The 15682-nt window shown below is 41.3% G+C and overlaps 1 protein-coding gene across 2 annotated transcripts in view; it reads right to left on the bottom strand.

The window, feature by feature from the left end:
- The window catches only part of TBC1D12 (TBC1 domain family member 12), a 61999-nt gene that overhangs the window by 15587 nt on the left and 30730 nt on the right, over positions 1-15682 (bottom strand). For both annotated transcript variants that reach the window (XM_039335994.1, XM_039335995.1), the window contains 4 exons: positions 5503-5618; positions 3488-3570; positions 814-931; positions 366-472 (listed from right to left, as the gene is read on the bottom strand). In XM_039335994.1, the coding sequence (XP_039191928.1) occupies positions 366-472; positions 814-931; positions 3488-3570; positions 5503-5618 (424 nt within the window). The remainder of the gene's footprint in view (positions 1-365; positions 473-813; positions 932-3487; positions 3571-5502; positions 5619-15682) is intronic.

The raw sequence follows: 15682 nt of genomic DNA, 5'->3' as shown, positions 1-15682 counted from the left end.
TTTCTAAGTTGTTTAGAGCTAAAATTTAAAGTATTATAGATTATTACTAGCTAAGTGTATATCATAAGAAATGTTAGTCAGCACCATGTAAGTTTAACTTGTAGAATAGTTAAAAAAAACTCTTGGTTTTTTTTTTCATTCAGCCCTATTGATTATCTTTTAAAGAAAGGGTTTCAGTTTAAGACAGGGATTTGAGTGCTGCATAATCTCATCATTTATAAGGGAAGCACTAGGATACTGAAGTGTGACAGCTAATAATGCAATTAATTCCTGGGCAAAATGGACACCATCATACACTCAAGACAACCAAAGGTTGAGCTATGTTGCAGAATATCACTTGAAACTATTATATGCTTCAAACATACCAGGAGTGATATTCAATTCATTTCCTACAGCAAGACTCCAAACCTTTCCCCGAACACTTGGAGGTAATCCTTGCCACCATAATTCTCGCACTCGCCTTGTAGAACGCCTATAAACACACAGAAATAAAAGGAGTGTAAATGTAATTGTTTGCGTACTATTAGAAATATTGTAGAAACAAATATAGCAGTAAACTTTAGCTTCACGTGAGAAACCAGAGATCTTATTGGAATTTGCCAGCAGTGCTTCCTGCAAGTGTATTGCCTGATCCTTATAAATCAGCATCCACTGCTCTCTTAATATGTGCTCTTTGAATTAAAAAAATAAAATAGCGGATACAAGAGAAAGAAATTCTATGTTATGATGAATTAAAAGTACAGCTGAGAACAGAAAGGAAAACATGCAGGAACACAAGGAAATCACTTGTATTACCAAGTATTCTACACTTACATGCTCTCCCAATTAGGCAGAATTTCATTGACCCAAATCACCATAGCACTAGCAATATTCTCCTCTTGTTTGAAGCGTTCTTTCATTATTTTCTTTCTTCGGTGAGCTTCTTTAATTTCTATTAAATTCAGAATTTTATTTGCAACGTGACGTCAAAAAGCCATGTTTAAAACAAATATTAGATAATTAAAGGATATGGGCCCCTTAAATATAAATGCTTATAAAATATATACCTGCTATGTAAAGCAAGTCTTAGCAGAGATAATTCTAATTACAGGAATGAATGAATTTGTTACATTGTTGTAGCTCTTTTTTCAATATCAGAAAAAGTAAAGAGGTATGTGCAAACCGTTCCATCTCCAGAAAAGGAACATTCTGAGGAATTCTAAAATGTTACGTTTTTTTCTACTGGGCAGTTCCAAGAGTTTCCAGGTGTTTTTTAGAAGTAGATTTAGAGCACCATAAATCACTTCCTTATTTTGGAAGATTTACTGGGGGGGGGGGAGGAAAATAGCCCTATAACAGCTGGAATGGTCAGGTGGCATGATCTGGAAGAAATTGAGAACATTTCCAAGAATGTTACATTTCTAAGGATGAAGTGTTTTACCCATATCTTACAGTCAACATTTTGTGACTGTGAAAATCTACATAGTCGTAGTAGATTCTGAATGTCAATTTTTTACGCATCAAGACACAGAGTCTGGCAGATGTCAAGGAAAACTGCTATGGGTGCACTGGTGCCCCTGGACAGCAATACTGTTTTTATTTAAAATAAGTTTTCTTAGATTAGATTAGAATCTACTTCATATCATGAGGCACTGCCCTAACTAAATAATTGTATATAAGTACAGGGATGCAAAAGGAGAAAAAGCACGGAAGAAAAGATCTAATGATTTTTAAAGAATGGGACAACTGCCATAGGTTCCAGCAATGGTGGGGTCCCCATCCCTCATCTGTAACTTAATTTACTATTTCAAAATGAGTGAATCCGTATTATTTCTTAAAATCAGAAAAAAATAATCTGTTAAAATATAATGGAAATTATTTCAATTATTTGAATAGTTTCCTATATTCTTGTAGCCATGACTTCAATGAACAAAAAAATGGAAAATCAAAATAAAATGCTGGCTCTGGGTCTCTCAGAATCTTAAAAAGGCCCTCAAAAGTACATTAAAAAATAATTCGTTTCCTGACACATCAGAATATTTACTATACTCTGAACCACAACTGTATTTAAATATAGAGATGAAACTGAATGATCGCAATCTTGGAAGCTTCTACCTTACCCTGAAAATATGTGGCAATCTACATTAGTTGTTTTATATTCTGTTTTACAATTGTTGAAATACTTATGATATTAAAAATAAGAGTTCTCTGTATGATTAAATTACAGTATAATTTCCAACAGATCAATCCCACTGAAATAAGGAATGGCATGAATCTGGTTTAGTAGCATACTTGGGACTGAAATACTGGAAACACTAATTATAGGTGTTTAACATAATAGCATGTGCCTAATGTGCTATATTTTGTACGACAGTTTGTGCTTCTTTCAAATAGCAAACATCTTGTTGCTAGAAAAAAATCATTCATTCATTCATTCATTCAATTTTATAGTCTTTCCATTTCAGCCAAATGAGTCTGAGCGGTTCTAGGAAGCATGTACAACAAACAATCTCTTTCATGTATATAACGTTCTCTCTCTCTCTGTGTGTGTGTGTGTGTGTGTGCGCGCGCACGCACGCGTGTGCATGTGTGGGTGGCTGTTAAATAGGACCTCTGGTTTGTCATCAAAGATGATCAGCTTGACAAAGAGGGTTAAAGATCAAACCATGAAGTAATTTAATATTTACATTTACAGTGCATCAAACAACATAAAAATTTCAGGTTATACAAACAATGCACACTGCAAAAGATATAAATATGGTTTACTCATTGGAAGGAGATGGCTGCTTTTTGGCTTCAGAAAAGATCTACTGAATGCTAGTCTGAGAAAGATTACTGTGGATAGAAAAAAGTGGACTTTTTCAAGTCCATATTCATGTCCGTATTCATACACTGCACATTTTATTTGTTCAATGTGTTGTGTGTGTGTGTGTATATAAATTTATAAAACCATCTAGAAAGTCATGCTACAAAATTTCTCAGCATAGTCTGCAAACAGATATGATTTATCTCTTTATTTGCATGACCTTGGGCCAACAAGGTCATCACATAGAGTTGTTGTTGTGGGGAAAATAGGAAGAAGGTGTACTGGATATGTTCGCTGTCTTGAGTTATTTGTAAAAATAATAAAGACAGGATACAAATAAATAATGATATATTGTGTCCATGTGTGCATATATTAGAAAACATGTGTTTTAAAAAGCTTTACCTATATCTTAGTTTATGAATGTTCATATTCACTAATGAGTAATTATAATTCAGTTTCAGTTTTAAATATGATACAATCAATTAATCATGGAAACTAAATTTTCTGGTTTATAAATTCTCCTTTGTGGCATACACGTGGTCCTGAAGTAGTAAAAATAATCCAGAAGACTTGAAAGAATGTTGTTTTAACTTTATCCAAAGAATATAAATAGGATAGTGCCTCTGTAACAAGCCAGTTTTTAAAGTTTGGTTAAATCTGATAAAGTACATAATGGACTAAATATTATTAGCTCAGGCATACCTCTCTTTTTTGCTTCTGCCACCATTTCATCATATTCTTGTCTGTGACGTAAAGCCTCCTCCGTAGATTTTGCGGGAAGGTTCCTGAAAAGAATTTTAAGTACTATATAGATTAATCAAATTAAAGTCTTGTTAAATGTTCCATATATTAAAAAAGGAATGCTAGAATGGTATTACAGATCCTTCATTTTACAGATTGTCACCAATAATTTACCTAAGAGCGTATAACTAATGTTTTAGGAGCAAGTCTAATTACAAATAATGGAACAAATTATAGTTTGGACTAATTGGTCTTATGCTAAAAATCTAGTTTCTAGATTCAATGCAAGGTGTACATCAAACCAATTTGTTCTCTGACAAATTTGGACCAAGGATATTTGAAGGGTAATCTGAAATGATATGGGATTATAATTGCTCTCTCTGAAAGAGACCTGAAATTACTGAATAAGAGTGTGAAAATTGTTTAAAGTATAACTATATCCTATCATCAGTTCCAACGTGGGAAAAACATACCAGTGCAGGTATGTGCAGAAATAAGACCAAAAAGATAATGGTATCATGAAACCCAAAGGAATAGACCACTGCGATATAATTAGTCTCCAGTGTACTAGGCAACATCACTGTTTTCATTATTCAGCTATACATCTATATTTGAGAACTGAGCCTATTCCAAAGCATTCAAAAAATAGGGCCATACCTTTTCCACACAAACTTTATATTATCCATTCTGACATCCTTTCCTCCTTCCTTGTATAAAATAATTCACTACTCAAGCCCTGCAGCTCCAATAAGTTGCTTTTCATCTAACTCCTACTCCAATCACTCAAATAATTTACTCCTTCCCTGAAGTCATAATATCCTCCCAACCCAAACTTAAAAGAAATATTCAAGGACTTTAGAAAGTGTTCTGTTGCTATTCTAATTAGAGACAGGAAAAAATTGAGAGAGAAAACTGATTAGAGGATTTAAAAAAAAACTCTCCATGAGGACAAGAGATGTGATAGCATTACATATGTGGACAAGTAGTAGTACTTGCCTCATGAAAAGAGACAGCTGCAAATTTGCATGCTTTGGTCCTTAACAAAAATCTTTCCAAATATGTTACCAGCATTAATACTGAAAGAGCAAGGTATAAAGCATCTGAATGTCTACTTCTATTCTTACTAGCAGTTTCATGCTTCATTGTTATTTTATAAACCTTTGATTGTTTACTTCTTTATCCACCCAAGTAGTCTAACCTTCTCACTTGACATCAGCCAAAAGGACTCTTGATAGATACAAAAAAATCAAACATTCTGAATCCTTAACATATAGATCTTCGACATGTAAATGTTCTGAATAAATTCAAAATAAGTGAGCACAAGTTACTTCAGCAAATCAATTTGAATTATTGACTCCATGCAGAGTAGACACTATTTATTTTAAAGTGATAAAAATGCAGGTTTTATTATTTAATCTTAGCTCTGTATTTCAAAGCTTTGTTTCAAAATCAGAGTTCCAAAGAAAGCATTACCAATTGTTTTAGGATTATTTTCAGTAGCGTGTCAATTGTACAAAGTATAGTTCCTCAGATACATGCTAACATTAAAGCCTAATTCTTAGGTGGTAAAGTTGTACCCATTTAGATTTTTAAATGGTTTAAGCATAAAAGTAAAGCAATATTAGATTGTACTCAACTAGAACATGATGGTTAGCTAAAGAATGTTTTTTTTCAATTGATACTTATTAAAGTTAAGATACATTTTTTGCAGTTCCTATTAAGGTAAGTTTTAGTTTCCCTAATGTGAACAACTATGGAATGCCTTTGTTTTAAGTATATATGTATGTAGGTAAGCATATAATTATTCCCACTGCATATATTTTTGTATTATATTCACAAAAAATTAAGTTTTATTATTTTGGGAAAGGGGAGGCACTGTGTGCTACAATTCAAGAATAATTTACCTGAGTCCCTATCTTAGCTTACTTTTTGATCTGACACTGAAACACTTGTAAAAAGAATTCACAGGGACTTACGATGGTCGATCCTCCAGAATAAGAGCAGTGGTTGAAAGTGGCTCAAACTCAAAGTGTCTACGCCTTGTTGCTTGGGGTGCAGGTTTACACAATTTTCCTATCCGTGCTTCATATTCCTAAACAAAATTAAATAATATACTTTTACAGATTTGTAAATACAATAACCTGCACAGTTCAGATTCTACCAGCTATCTATTGAGATCAAGTGCATTTGATCTCAATAGGTGCATTTTAGATAAATAGTGGTTGCCACGAAGCGGGGCTAATTTCAGATTAAATAAGAAACATTGCATCAGTGCCAGAGAGAAATGTAGTTCTGACACTTACAACCTACAACAATATTATGCAAGCTGAAACTTATAAGCAAAGAGAAAGAAAGACACCAGGAAAATAACACTTTCCTAGTTCAGATGAAATAAGAGTACAAGGACCTTGAATTCACACTTGCACCATTGTCCTCCTCCAGCTTCACTGAGGATGGAGTGAGAATATTTTCCTTCCATTTTAAAGTAATTGGACTGAAATATAATATATGGTTTTAAATTCTGATTTAAAAAGCTAACAATCAAGCTGCAATGCCAGAACAGCATTACTAGAAAATGCTACAGCCTAAACAATGGTCCATCAAAAAGATCTTCTGAATATGCTTACATTGCTACAGGTACTTGTTGACTTATAACCATTTAACTACATTTCAAAGTTACAATGGCCTTGGAAAAAGTAACTTAAGACCTGTCCTTGAAGTTATGACTGTTGTGCCACCCCTGTGGTTGTAATTTGGACACCTGGTAACCAGCTCATATTTACAACAGCTGCAGTACCTTGTGGTCGTGTGATTGCAACCTTCTCAACTCGCTTCTGACAAGAAAAGTCAATTCAAGAAGCTGGATTCACTTAATCATCACCTTAGTCGCTTAACAACCGTTCTAAAAATCAAGTCTTAACAACTGCAGTGTTTAGCGACCAATATCCAAGATACAGATACCTGTATCTTTTCTACATTTTGTATGCCATGTTACATGTCTAAGTCTAAATCTTCAATCTAAAATAAATACAGGTAGTCCTTGACTTACAACAATTTGTTCAAAGTTACAATGGCATTGAAAAATTGAACTTCTGACCATTTTTCACAGTCACGCCCTCTGCAGCATCCCCATGATCATGTGATTAAAATTCAGATGAAATTAAAAGACTGAAACTCAATTAAAATGTAATTTGGGCACTGTTTTCTGTGAGATCAAAGGAGGAAAAAAATTCTAAACCCTGAACTCCTTATGTAGACTTTAGTACATGTGACAAAATGAAAAATCCAGCTATATGCTTTGTAATAAAGTAGTGCTATATATTTTAGATAAAATAATGCTTTAAGCTAATATTGTTATCTCATGACTTTTTAAATTAACACCTGCTAAAAACAGACCAAGTAATGTTCATGTTCATTTATATATGCAACACAATCTCAAGGAACTGAAATATATTAACCAAGAGGAAAAATATACAATATATTATATTTCCTCAGACTGTGACCTATTGGTTTTCTTATCTGACATTTTGTTTTCAAGAAGAAAAATCAGTTACGAAGCAATGGTTGCATTCACACATTCTATAATCCAGTTTTAAATGATAATTTTCTGGAAGAAGATACAAAAACTAGGAATTATACAGATTATACTAAACTATACACCATAATTTTAAAACCACAGTGGCTAAGGTTACATAGCACACAACTCTAAACCACGGAAACCAAAGGTAAATAAACTTGGTCCTTTATATAAATCAGATCTATGACTAATACAAGATGATACACATAGCAGAGCTGTTAAGAGTTCTTAATTTGAAGGGCAAAATATAAGGTGAAGTACGTAACAGGCTTTGGCAGCTGTAACTTTTTATCTGGGTTTGCACAAGCTCCCTCTTCAACTCACCTAGAATCCCCAGAAAAAAACACATATGGTTTAAGAAATTTCTGAGAAATGTTGTGGGTATACCCACCCATGCTCCAAATCGTTTTGTGCTTTGAATTCAAATTGCTGGACATCTGACAAACTGTCTTAAACATTTCCAAGAACTAGTAAGTCTAGATTAAAATAATAAATCTAATCCACATTATATTCCTTAAATTCTGTTGCATTATATCAGTCAGATCTTTGAAATATGATTGATTCCTCAAATGTCCATGAAGATGCTATAAGCAGGATGGGAAGCTATCCATTTCCTAAATATACTTAGTTGGCAAGATACGCTGCAGAGAATCATGTTTGCACATCACAAATGAACATTTGCCACAGCTTTTAATTTGTACACTGTAAGCATTTCAGTTCATGTGTTTTGTGTCTACTGCATTAGGGGAAATGCCAAGGATAACAGCTGCACAACCTCAGCAAGCACCATTGCTACAGATATGTAGCAGAAAATAAAGTTCTCCTAATTCCACTGAAATTTGTTTAGTTTGGAGTATTTGCTCAAAGAAATTTGGCAATGTGTTTCCTCCCTTTGCCTTTTTCTGCCTTGGATAGAAAAGGGGCGTTGACTTACCTGAACGCCTTTTCTCAGCACGGAGATGGATAATCCACGCAGTGGGTTGAGACTGTATTCCTGGCCAATCAGATCAGTCAGCCAAAGTTGCCACGCCCCGTCTTGGACCATGATCCTTTAGTCTTGACTCGAGCGCAGCCATTGACTGACAGTAAGACGTTTTGGCTCCACTAAATATACCCTATTATTCTAGTCTATAAGGGTGGGTGTGGATTATCCATCTCCGTGCTGAGAAAAGGCGTTCAGGTAAGTCAACGCCCCTTCTCCAGCACTGGAGATGGATAATCCACGCAGTGGGACATACCAAAGCCTATTGTCCCTTGGGTTGGGGAATAGACTGGTCCCGTGTGCAACTTTGGTCTAGCACCTGCTGGAGAACCCTCCTACCGAAGGAGGCCTCTGCAGAGGAGTACCTGTCGATTTTGTAATGACGAATGAATGGAGAGGGCGAGGCCCAAGTGGCTGCCCTGCATACCTCTTCAATAGAAGCCTGCATGGCCCATGCTGCTGAGGTGGCAGCACTCCTTGTGGAATGGGCTGTGATATGCTTGGGGACTTGCAAGGACTCCGCCTGGTATGCCCCCGTGATGCATGCCCTAATCCACCTACCGATGGTAGAGGACGAGACCTTCCGGCCCCTAGTAGCAGGGTGGAAGGATATGAAAAGCGCTTCCGAGCGTCGGAATTCCGCTGTGCGTGAAATGTAATGTCTTAGTGCCCTGCGTACGTCCAAGGTGTGCCATTGTTGTTCCAGGGGATGAGCTGGGTTTGGACAGAAGTCTGGTAGGACTATTTCCTGTGATCTGTGAAAAAGGGAGTTGACCTTTGGAATGAATGAAGGGTCTATTCTTAGGACTACCTTGTCCCTGTGAAAATGGCACAGGTCCTTCCTCATTGAGAGAGAAGCTAACTCGGATATCCGCCGAGCTGACGTGATGGCTACCAAGAATGCTACCTTATGGGTCAGATAGCGAATGTCACATGTTTTGAGTGGTTCGAAGGGCGCTCTGGTAAGAGCTTGTAGTACTCGTGGTAGTTCCCACGATGGATACCTGTGCACGGTTGGCGGTCTGATGTTTGCAGCCCCCTTGAGGAAGGATCGTATTAAGGGATGCTTGCCCAAGGATTCACCGGGGCTGGCAGAAAGTATAGTTGAGAGGGCGGCGATTTGCCTGCGCAGTGTGTTTGGCGAGAGGTCCCTCTCTAGGCCATCTAGTAAAAATTCTAGGATCTTGGGAATTGTGATCCCTTCGAGTAACAATTCCTGTTTAGAGCACCATGATTGGAAGCTTCTCCACGTGGCCTCGTAGATACGGTTCGTGGAGGGGCGCCTTGATGCCTGTATGACCCTAATTACACCCTGTGAGCAAGCCCCCTTGGCTAAAATTGACCGTTCAAGAGCCAGACGGCTAGTTGTAGCCATTGTGGCTCTGGGTGGGAGATCTCCCCCTGCTTGAGGGAGATCCTCTCCGGAGGAATCCGCCATGGATTCGTGCGGGAGAGACTCCTCAAGTCTGCGAACCAAGGTCTCCTTGGCCAATAAGGGGCCACAAGGATTACCTCGGCCCTTTCCCGCAGAATCTTGCGTACTACCGCCGGAAGGAGAGGTAAGGGTGGAAACGCGTACAGGAGCCCCCTTGGCCATGGGCTCCGTAACGCGTCCGTCTGCTCTGCTCCCTTGGATGGGAATCGGGAGAAGAAGCGAGTTAGGTGGGCATTGGAAGGAGAGGCAAAAAGGTCCACCTGGGGAAGCCCGAAGCGGTGACAGACCTCCCTGAAGATCCTCGGGTGTAGTTGCCACTCCGAGTGATCTATTGTTGATCTGCTCAACAGATCTGCTTGGATGTTTGCCTCCCCCGATATGTGGTCGGCCTTTATGGAGGCCAGATTTTGTTCCGCCCAGGCCCCCAGTAGGAGGGCCTCGGCCGAGAGCGAGCGAGAGTGTGTGCCCCCCTGACGGTTTATGTGGGCCTTGGCTGTCACGTTGTCCGTCAGGACCAGTACGTGCCTGCCTTTTATGCTGCTGTGAAAATGCCTTAACGCTAGGTGAATAGCCCGCAGCTCGAGCCAGTTTATGTTGTGTCGGAGATCCACCGCTGACCAGCGGCCCTGTGTCCACTTGGTCCCCAAGTGGCCTCCCCAGCCGAATAAGCTCGCATCTGTTGTGACTACTACTCTGTCTGGTTCCCTGAAGGGGGACCCCCTGAGGAGAGCTGGAGATAGCCACCACCTGAGGGAGTGTCGTACTCTCAGAGGTATGCCTACCCTCTTCCGGGATGCACTGATTTGTTGTCTCTGAAACGGGAGCATGAACCATTGCAGTTCTCTTGAGTGCAGCCTTGCCCAAGGAACTATTGCTATGGTCGATATCATCTTCCCTAGCAGCTGGGAGAGGCAGACCAGCGTCACTGACTGACCGCGGCTTACCTGTTTTACGGCTTTCTTTATGCTGCTGAGGCGTTCCTGTGATAGGTACACCTTGCATTCCTTTGTGTCTATGACCGCTCCCAGGTGGAGTATTCTCGTAGTTGGGGTTAGATGGCTCTTTGGAAAGTTCACCGAGAAGCCGTGGTCCTGCAGCATTTTTATCACTAACTTTAGGTCCGCCCGAGACTGCTGGGCGGACGATGACTGGATTAGAATATCGTCCAGGTAGCACTGGACTCTGACTGGTACGTTTCTTAGTTGTGCTGCCAGAACCGCCAGAATCTTGGTGAACACCCTGGGCGCTGATGACAGGCCGAATGGAAGTGCCCTGTATTGAAAATGGTGCCCCCTGTAGGCAAACCGTAGAAAGCGGCGGTGAGCCAGAGAGATAGGGATGTGCAAGTATGCCTCCGTGAGGTCGATCGATGCCAGAAAATCCCCTTTCCTTACGCTTCCAAGGATGGAGCGTAGTGTCTGCATTTTGAATTTGCGGTATTTTATGTAGAAATTTAGCCTTTTCAAATCCAAAACGGCTCTCCAACCCCCCGAGGGTTTTGGGACCACGAAGAGGATAGAATAAAACCCCTGGTCTCTCTGGTTCATAGGCACCGGCTCTACGGCCCGTATGTTTAGAAGGTGCTGAACGGCCTCGTTCATGAGCCTTCTCTTTGTTGGGTTTGTGGGACAGGGGCACGGGCGGAAGCGGTTCGGGGGCTTTGAGAGAAATTCTAGAGATAGACCATGACGTATGGTGTTCCTGACCCATACGTCCGTGGTGGTCTCTTCCCACTGGGGAGCAAACCCTGCTAGTCTGCCCCCTATGGGAAGGTCTGGGCGGGAGTCATCTGGTACGGCGGAAGGGGCGGTTGTTCCCCCGAAAGGGCCGTCTTCCCTGTGTTTGCCTATGTCTTGTGTTCTGTCTGTCCCCCTGTCTTTCCCTATCCTGTCTAGCTTGGAAGGGTTGGGAATTTTGAAAGTAGTTGACCCTGGCTTCCGTACGAAAGGATTGTTTCCTTCCCCAGGAGCCGGGTCTCTTGTCCTGCCTTTTAAGCATGTGTTTAAGGACCTTGCGCTTGTCCTTGTTCTCTGTCAGGTATGGCGTTAGTGCCTCACCAAACAGCTTTGCCCCTTGGTACGGAGCCGAAGCCAATTTCCACTTGGATTTGGTATCCGCCTGCCAGTTCTTTAGCCAGAGGATGCGCCTGCTCGTGTTGTTTGCCGCCATTGCCTTGGCTGAAAACTTGGTCGCTAAAAGTGTTGCGTCCGACGCATATTCCGTGGCCGCTACCATTTTGCTGAGTTCCTGATGAGTGCGTATATCTTCCATGGGAACCCGGCCCTGTAGCTCACGGAGCCAACAAAGTGTGGCTCTGGTGAAAAAGGACGCGGAGGTAGACGCCCTGGTAGCCCAAGCTATTGCCTGGTGCGTTCTCCTGTAGTTGGACTCACTCTTTCGGTCCTCGGCTTTAAGAGCCTCAGCAAAATCTCCTGATATGGCCGTGTCCGATATCAGGGGACCTATGGGTTCGTCCACCACCGGCACCTCCAATGTTCCCTCTAGCTCCCTTGCTACGTTAAATAGCTTCCTCTCCGCATTGCTAGGAAGCGGTAGGGAGGTTGGCGCTGCCCACTGTTTCCTTATTGTGTTTAGGAACATGGTCGGGCATGGTATGCGGTGTTGAGTGGTTACCTTTTCGGCGAACGTCGGCTCAGCCTCCGTGTCAACTGTGACAGGCTCCGCTGGTGTCCCATGCCCCAGATGGGCTGTGGCCTCAGCCTTGCGCAGAATAGTAACAAAAAGAGAAGGGTTAAACAGGCCGCTGAAGGACGGCCCTTGAGGTGAGGTGTCCTCCTCCTCCTCAGACATTTGAATCCCTTGTGACGTACCTGGCTGGTCCAGGTAAGCTTCCTCCGAGACCGACGAGTCTGAGACGGAGGAGAGGTCCTGATGGTCCTCCGTTTCCTCCCGATGCCTCGTTCTAAGCCCTAGAGACTTGGCTTTTGAAGTTTGAGCCCTGGCCTCAAATGCACGGTCCACTGCCTGTGCTATTAGGGTAGCTAGCAGATCCCCCGTCAATGCAGGAGGAGTGACCATTGCCTGCGACCCTGCAGGTGCTGTGGTTAGCATGGTCCTCGGGGTTTCCTGTAACCTCCGTGGGGAGGGGGATCGGGAGAGCGATGAGAATTCGCCTATCCCACCCTCTGTTTGGGACTGTGATGAGCTCCCTAATGACCAAATGGCCCGTGGGGATGAAGGGAGACCCAGCGGTAGATCAGGACCTATTCCCCCATTCTGCCTATTTTCAATTCTGGCCCTTTTCTGGGCTCTGTCGAACTCTTTTTCTAGGGCTTGGTGTCTTCTGATTGCCTGTTTGTCAGCCTTCTTTGATGACTTCCTTGCAGCCTTTCTAGGGGCTGCAGAGGATTCCGAATCCTCTGAAGCAGGTGCTCCAGAGGATGAAGGCGGGGCTCCAGTGGAGGGAATGATTGCTTCCTCCATTCTCCACTAACGCTGGGCCGCGATAGGGGGGACCCAGGTAGTAGGAGAGCTCCAACTTTGAGTAAGGACAGGCGCACTACTGGGGGCGTCTGGAACTCAGGAGCAGACTCTGCAAAATTGTCAGAGTTAGTCACTGTGCACGGATAAGAACAGGCACGCTAATGGGAATGCCTGGAACCCGGCTTGACTATGGTGGGTAAGGACAGGCACGCGACTGGGGATGCCTGGAACCCACCACTAAATCCAGAGGCGTACGGGCCACTAATGGGGGACCCGAAGTCTGGAAGGAGCCAAAGGCAACTAAACACAGTTAGTTATGAAAGGTTCTTATTTACTTTAGGTAGAAGACACCAAGTCGTGGAACCAGTAGCTATGTGTCTGATTTGAATGTCTCTGAATGAATAATAGATGCTTTAGTATCCCAGTACTGCTTGCCTATTAATTCACTCCAGCGGCTGAACCTAGCTTTCTTAAGCAACTTTAACTCCCCTGTTTGGACAAAAAATATGGCCGCCGCTGCCAGGAAACTACTGCGCATGTGTTAACAAGGCTGCCTATGCCACGTGCGGTTGTAACAAAGAGCTGCGCGTGCTTCCAGCTGTGCAGACAATGGCGCCTCGTTTAAAAAATCCTGAGCAGCCTGGAGTGAAAAGACTGCTCCTTCGCACGCCAGCTGTTTCCCTTAATCAATCTCCCTCCCAGCATGCGTCCCCTTTGTCCTACGCTTCCCTCACTAACTGCTTGCCTTTCTGTCTTTTTTTTTTTTTTGTTTTAAACGCGAGGGGTTGCCCGAGCCTCCCCGTTTGTTTAAGGCGGCTGCCGGCTGCTGGAAGGTGGCTGGGGTTGGTTAGGGAGGGGAGTTAGGGATTTCCCCCTTTTAAGTGGGGGTGGTTTCCCCTGTAGGAATCTGACTTCCTGAGTTTTACAATTTAGCAAGGAAATTTTTGAGTGGTCAATTAAATTGAATTAAATTATCTCTAATTAACTTTTAAACTAAGCAATTTCAGCTACTAGAAAAAATCCCCCCTAATGGAAAGGAACTACACCTGCCCAGGAGCCAAAAGTTGTAGATGTCTCTGCATGGCTAGATCAGTCAAGACTAAAGGATCATGGTCCAAGACAGGGCGTGGCAACTTTGGCTGACTGATCTGATTGGCCAGGAATACAGTCTCAACCCACTGCGTGGATTATCCATCTCCGTGCTGAGAAAAGGCGTTCAGGTAAGTCAACGCCCCTTTTCTATCCAAGGCAGAAAAAAGCAAAGGGAGGAAACACATTGCCAAATTTCTTTGAGCAAATACTCCAAACTAAACAAATTTCAGTGGAATTACTATACCATAAGCATTCAGGCAGGAAATGTCTTATTTTTTAAAAAAATCTCTATGTCTTTTACACTCTTAGAATTCTTAATGCTGCTAGTCCTTAAACAGAAATATTGGATTCCTTAGATTAAAAAAACCCATCCCTTTTTATGACCCTGTAATCCCTTAATTAAGAGTAGCATCAGGGCGACTGGATGGAGCTGAGCATTTACTGGCTGGATGCCCTTCCTGATACCACACAGAGTTTGCAGCAGATATATTTTCTTTGTGCCTTAGGATAGAATTATCTGCCATTACCTAGGATTGAACTCTCAACCTTCCAAGTTGGGGGGGGGCCTAGCGTCTTCACCACTATGCCATCAAAACGCTCCATTGGATTCCTTAGATTAATACTCAGGAAATAGACAGTTTGCTAGTGCTGTCTTGTTTCATCTATCCATTACCTGCTGGAAACAGACATATCAGGGGAACTGATGGAAGTCCCAAAGCTTTTTTGATGTAAACCATAACAAATACAGTTTAGAGGAATTCTGAATCAGATACTAATCCAATTTCTTGCCCCTTTATGTATGATCCTTTCTTGAAAAATAGAAACTTGAGTTTGAGTTCAAATGAGGAATTCTAAATTTATTAATTATTCTATTTAATATACCAAATCAGGATACGTCACTCTTCCCAGAGTAGAACGCAAGGAAATTTCTGTCTGGACTAAAATGAATATTCCAAACCAAAATCAGGTCTTCCTAAAAATGAGACACTTAATTCCAAAATTTGCACTTCAGAGAGAAAATGCTGGCATTTAGCAAAGGGACTTTGGTGGATAATAAACAGGAAAACTCATATATATAAAAAAAGCAGTCTGCACTGCCAAAGATATGGCAACACGCTTCCAAAAAGAGGAAATGAAGATAACTAAATAAAGTAACAGAAATCAACCAACATGTCTCTTTTTTTGTAAACAATAGAGCTGTACAATGTTTCAGATACACTGAGGTCTTCATATAGTGCAGGGACATCTTTCTTTGCAATGTGCATGCCAAATATTTTTTTTTCATTTGAATCCAAAGTACTAAACAGTCCTAATAAGAAGCATCATTTTAAAACTTCTGATAAAAAAGAGATGCCCTCAAGTCAATTTCAATTCTTGGCAGCTACACAGCATATGTACATAAAAAGGTTTGTCGTTTTCTTTTTTTTTTACAAAAAAATTCCAATCTAGTCTATAGCTCTATGACTTCTCCATAGTCTTCAATTCAAGTCAGGCCTCTTGTAAAGATATTCACAAAAAAAATCCAAGTATTAGAAACCCCAATACTTGCCATCATCACCCCACAAATTCCCTAATTCTTTCATCTTGTTATCAAGATTATTATTATGGCTTCATGGAGAGTCACAA

Source organism: Crotalus tigris, unplaced genomic scaffold, assembly GCF_016545835.1.
Source record: "Crotalus tigris isolate CLP2741 ecotype Arizona unplaced genomic scaffold, ASM1654583v1 scf7180000017663.5292952, whole genome shotgun sequence".
NCBI lineage: Eukaryota > Metazoa > Chordata > Lepidosauria > Squamata > Viperidae > Crotalus > Crotalus tigris.
The sequence above is the reverse complement of the archived record's forward strand: the minus strand, read 5'-3'. Positions and strand labels throughout refer to the sequence as shown.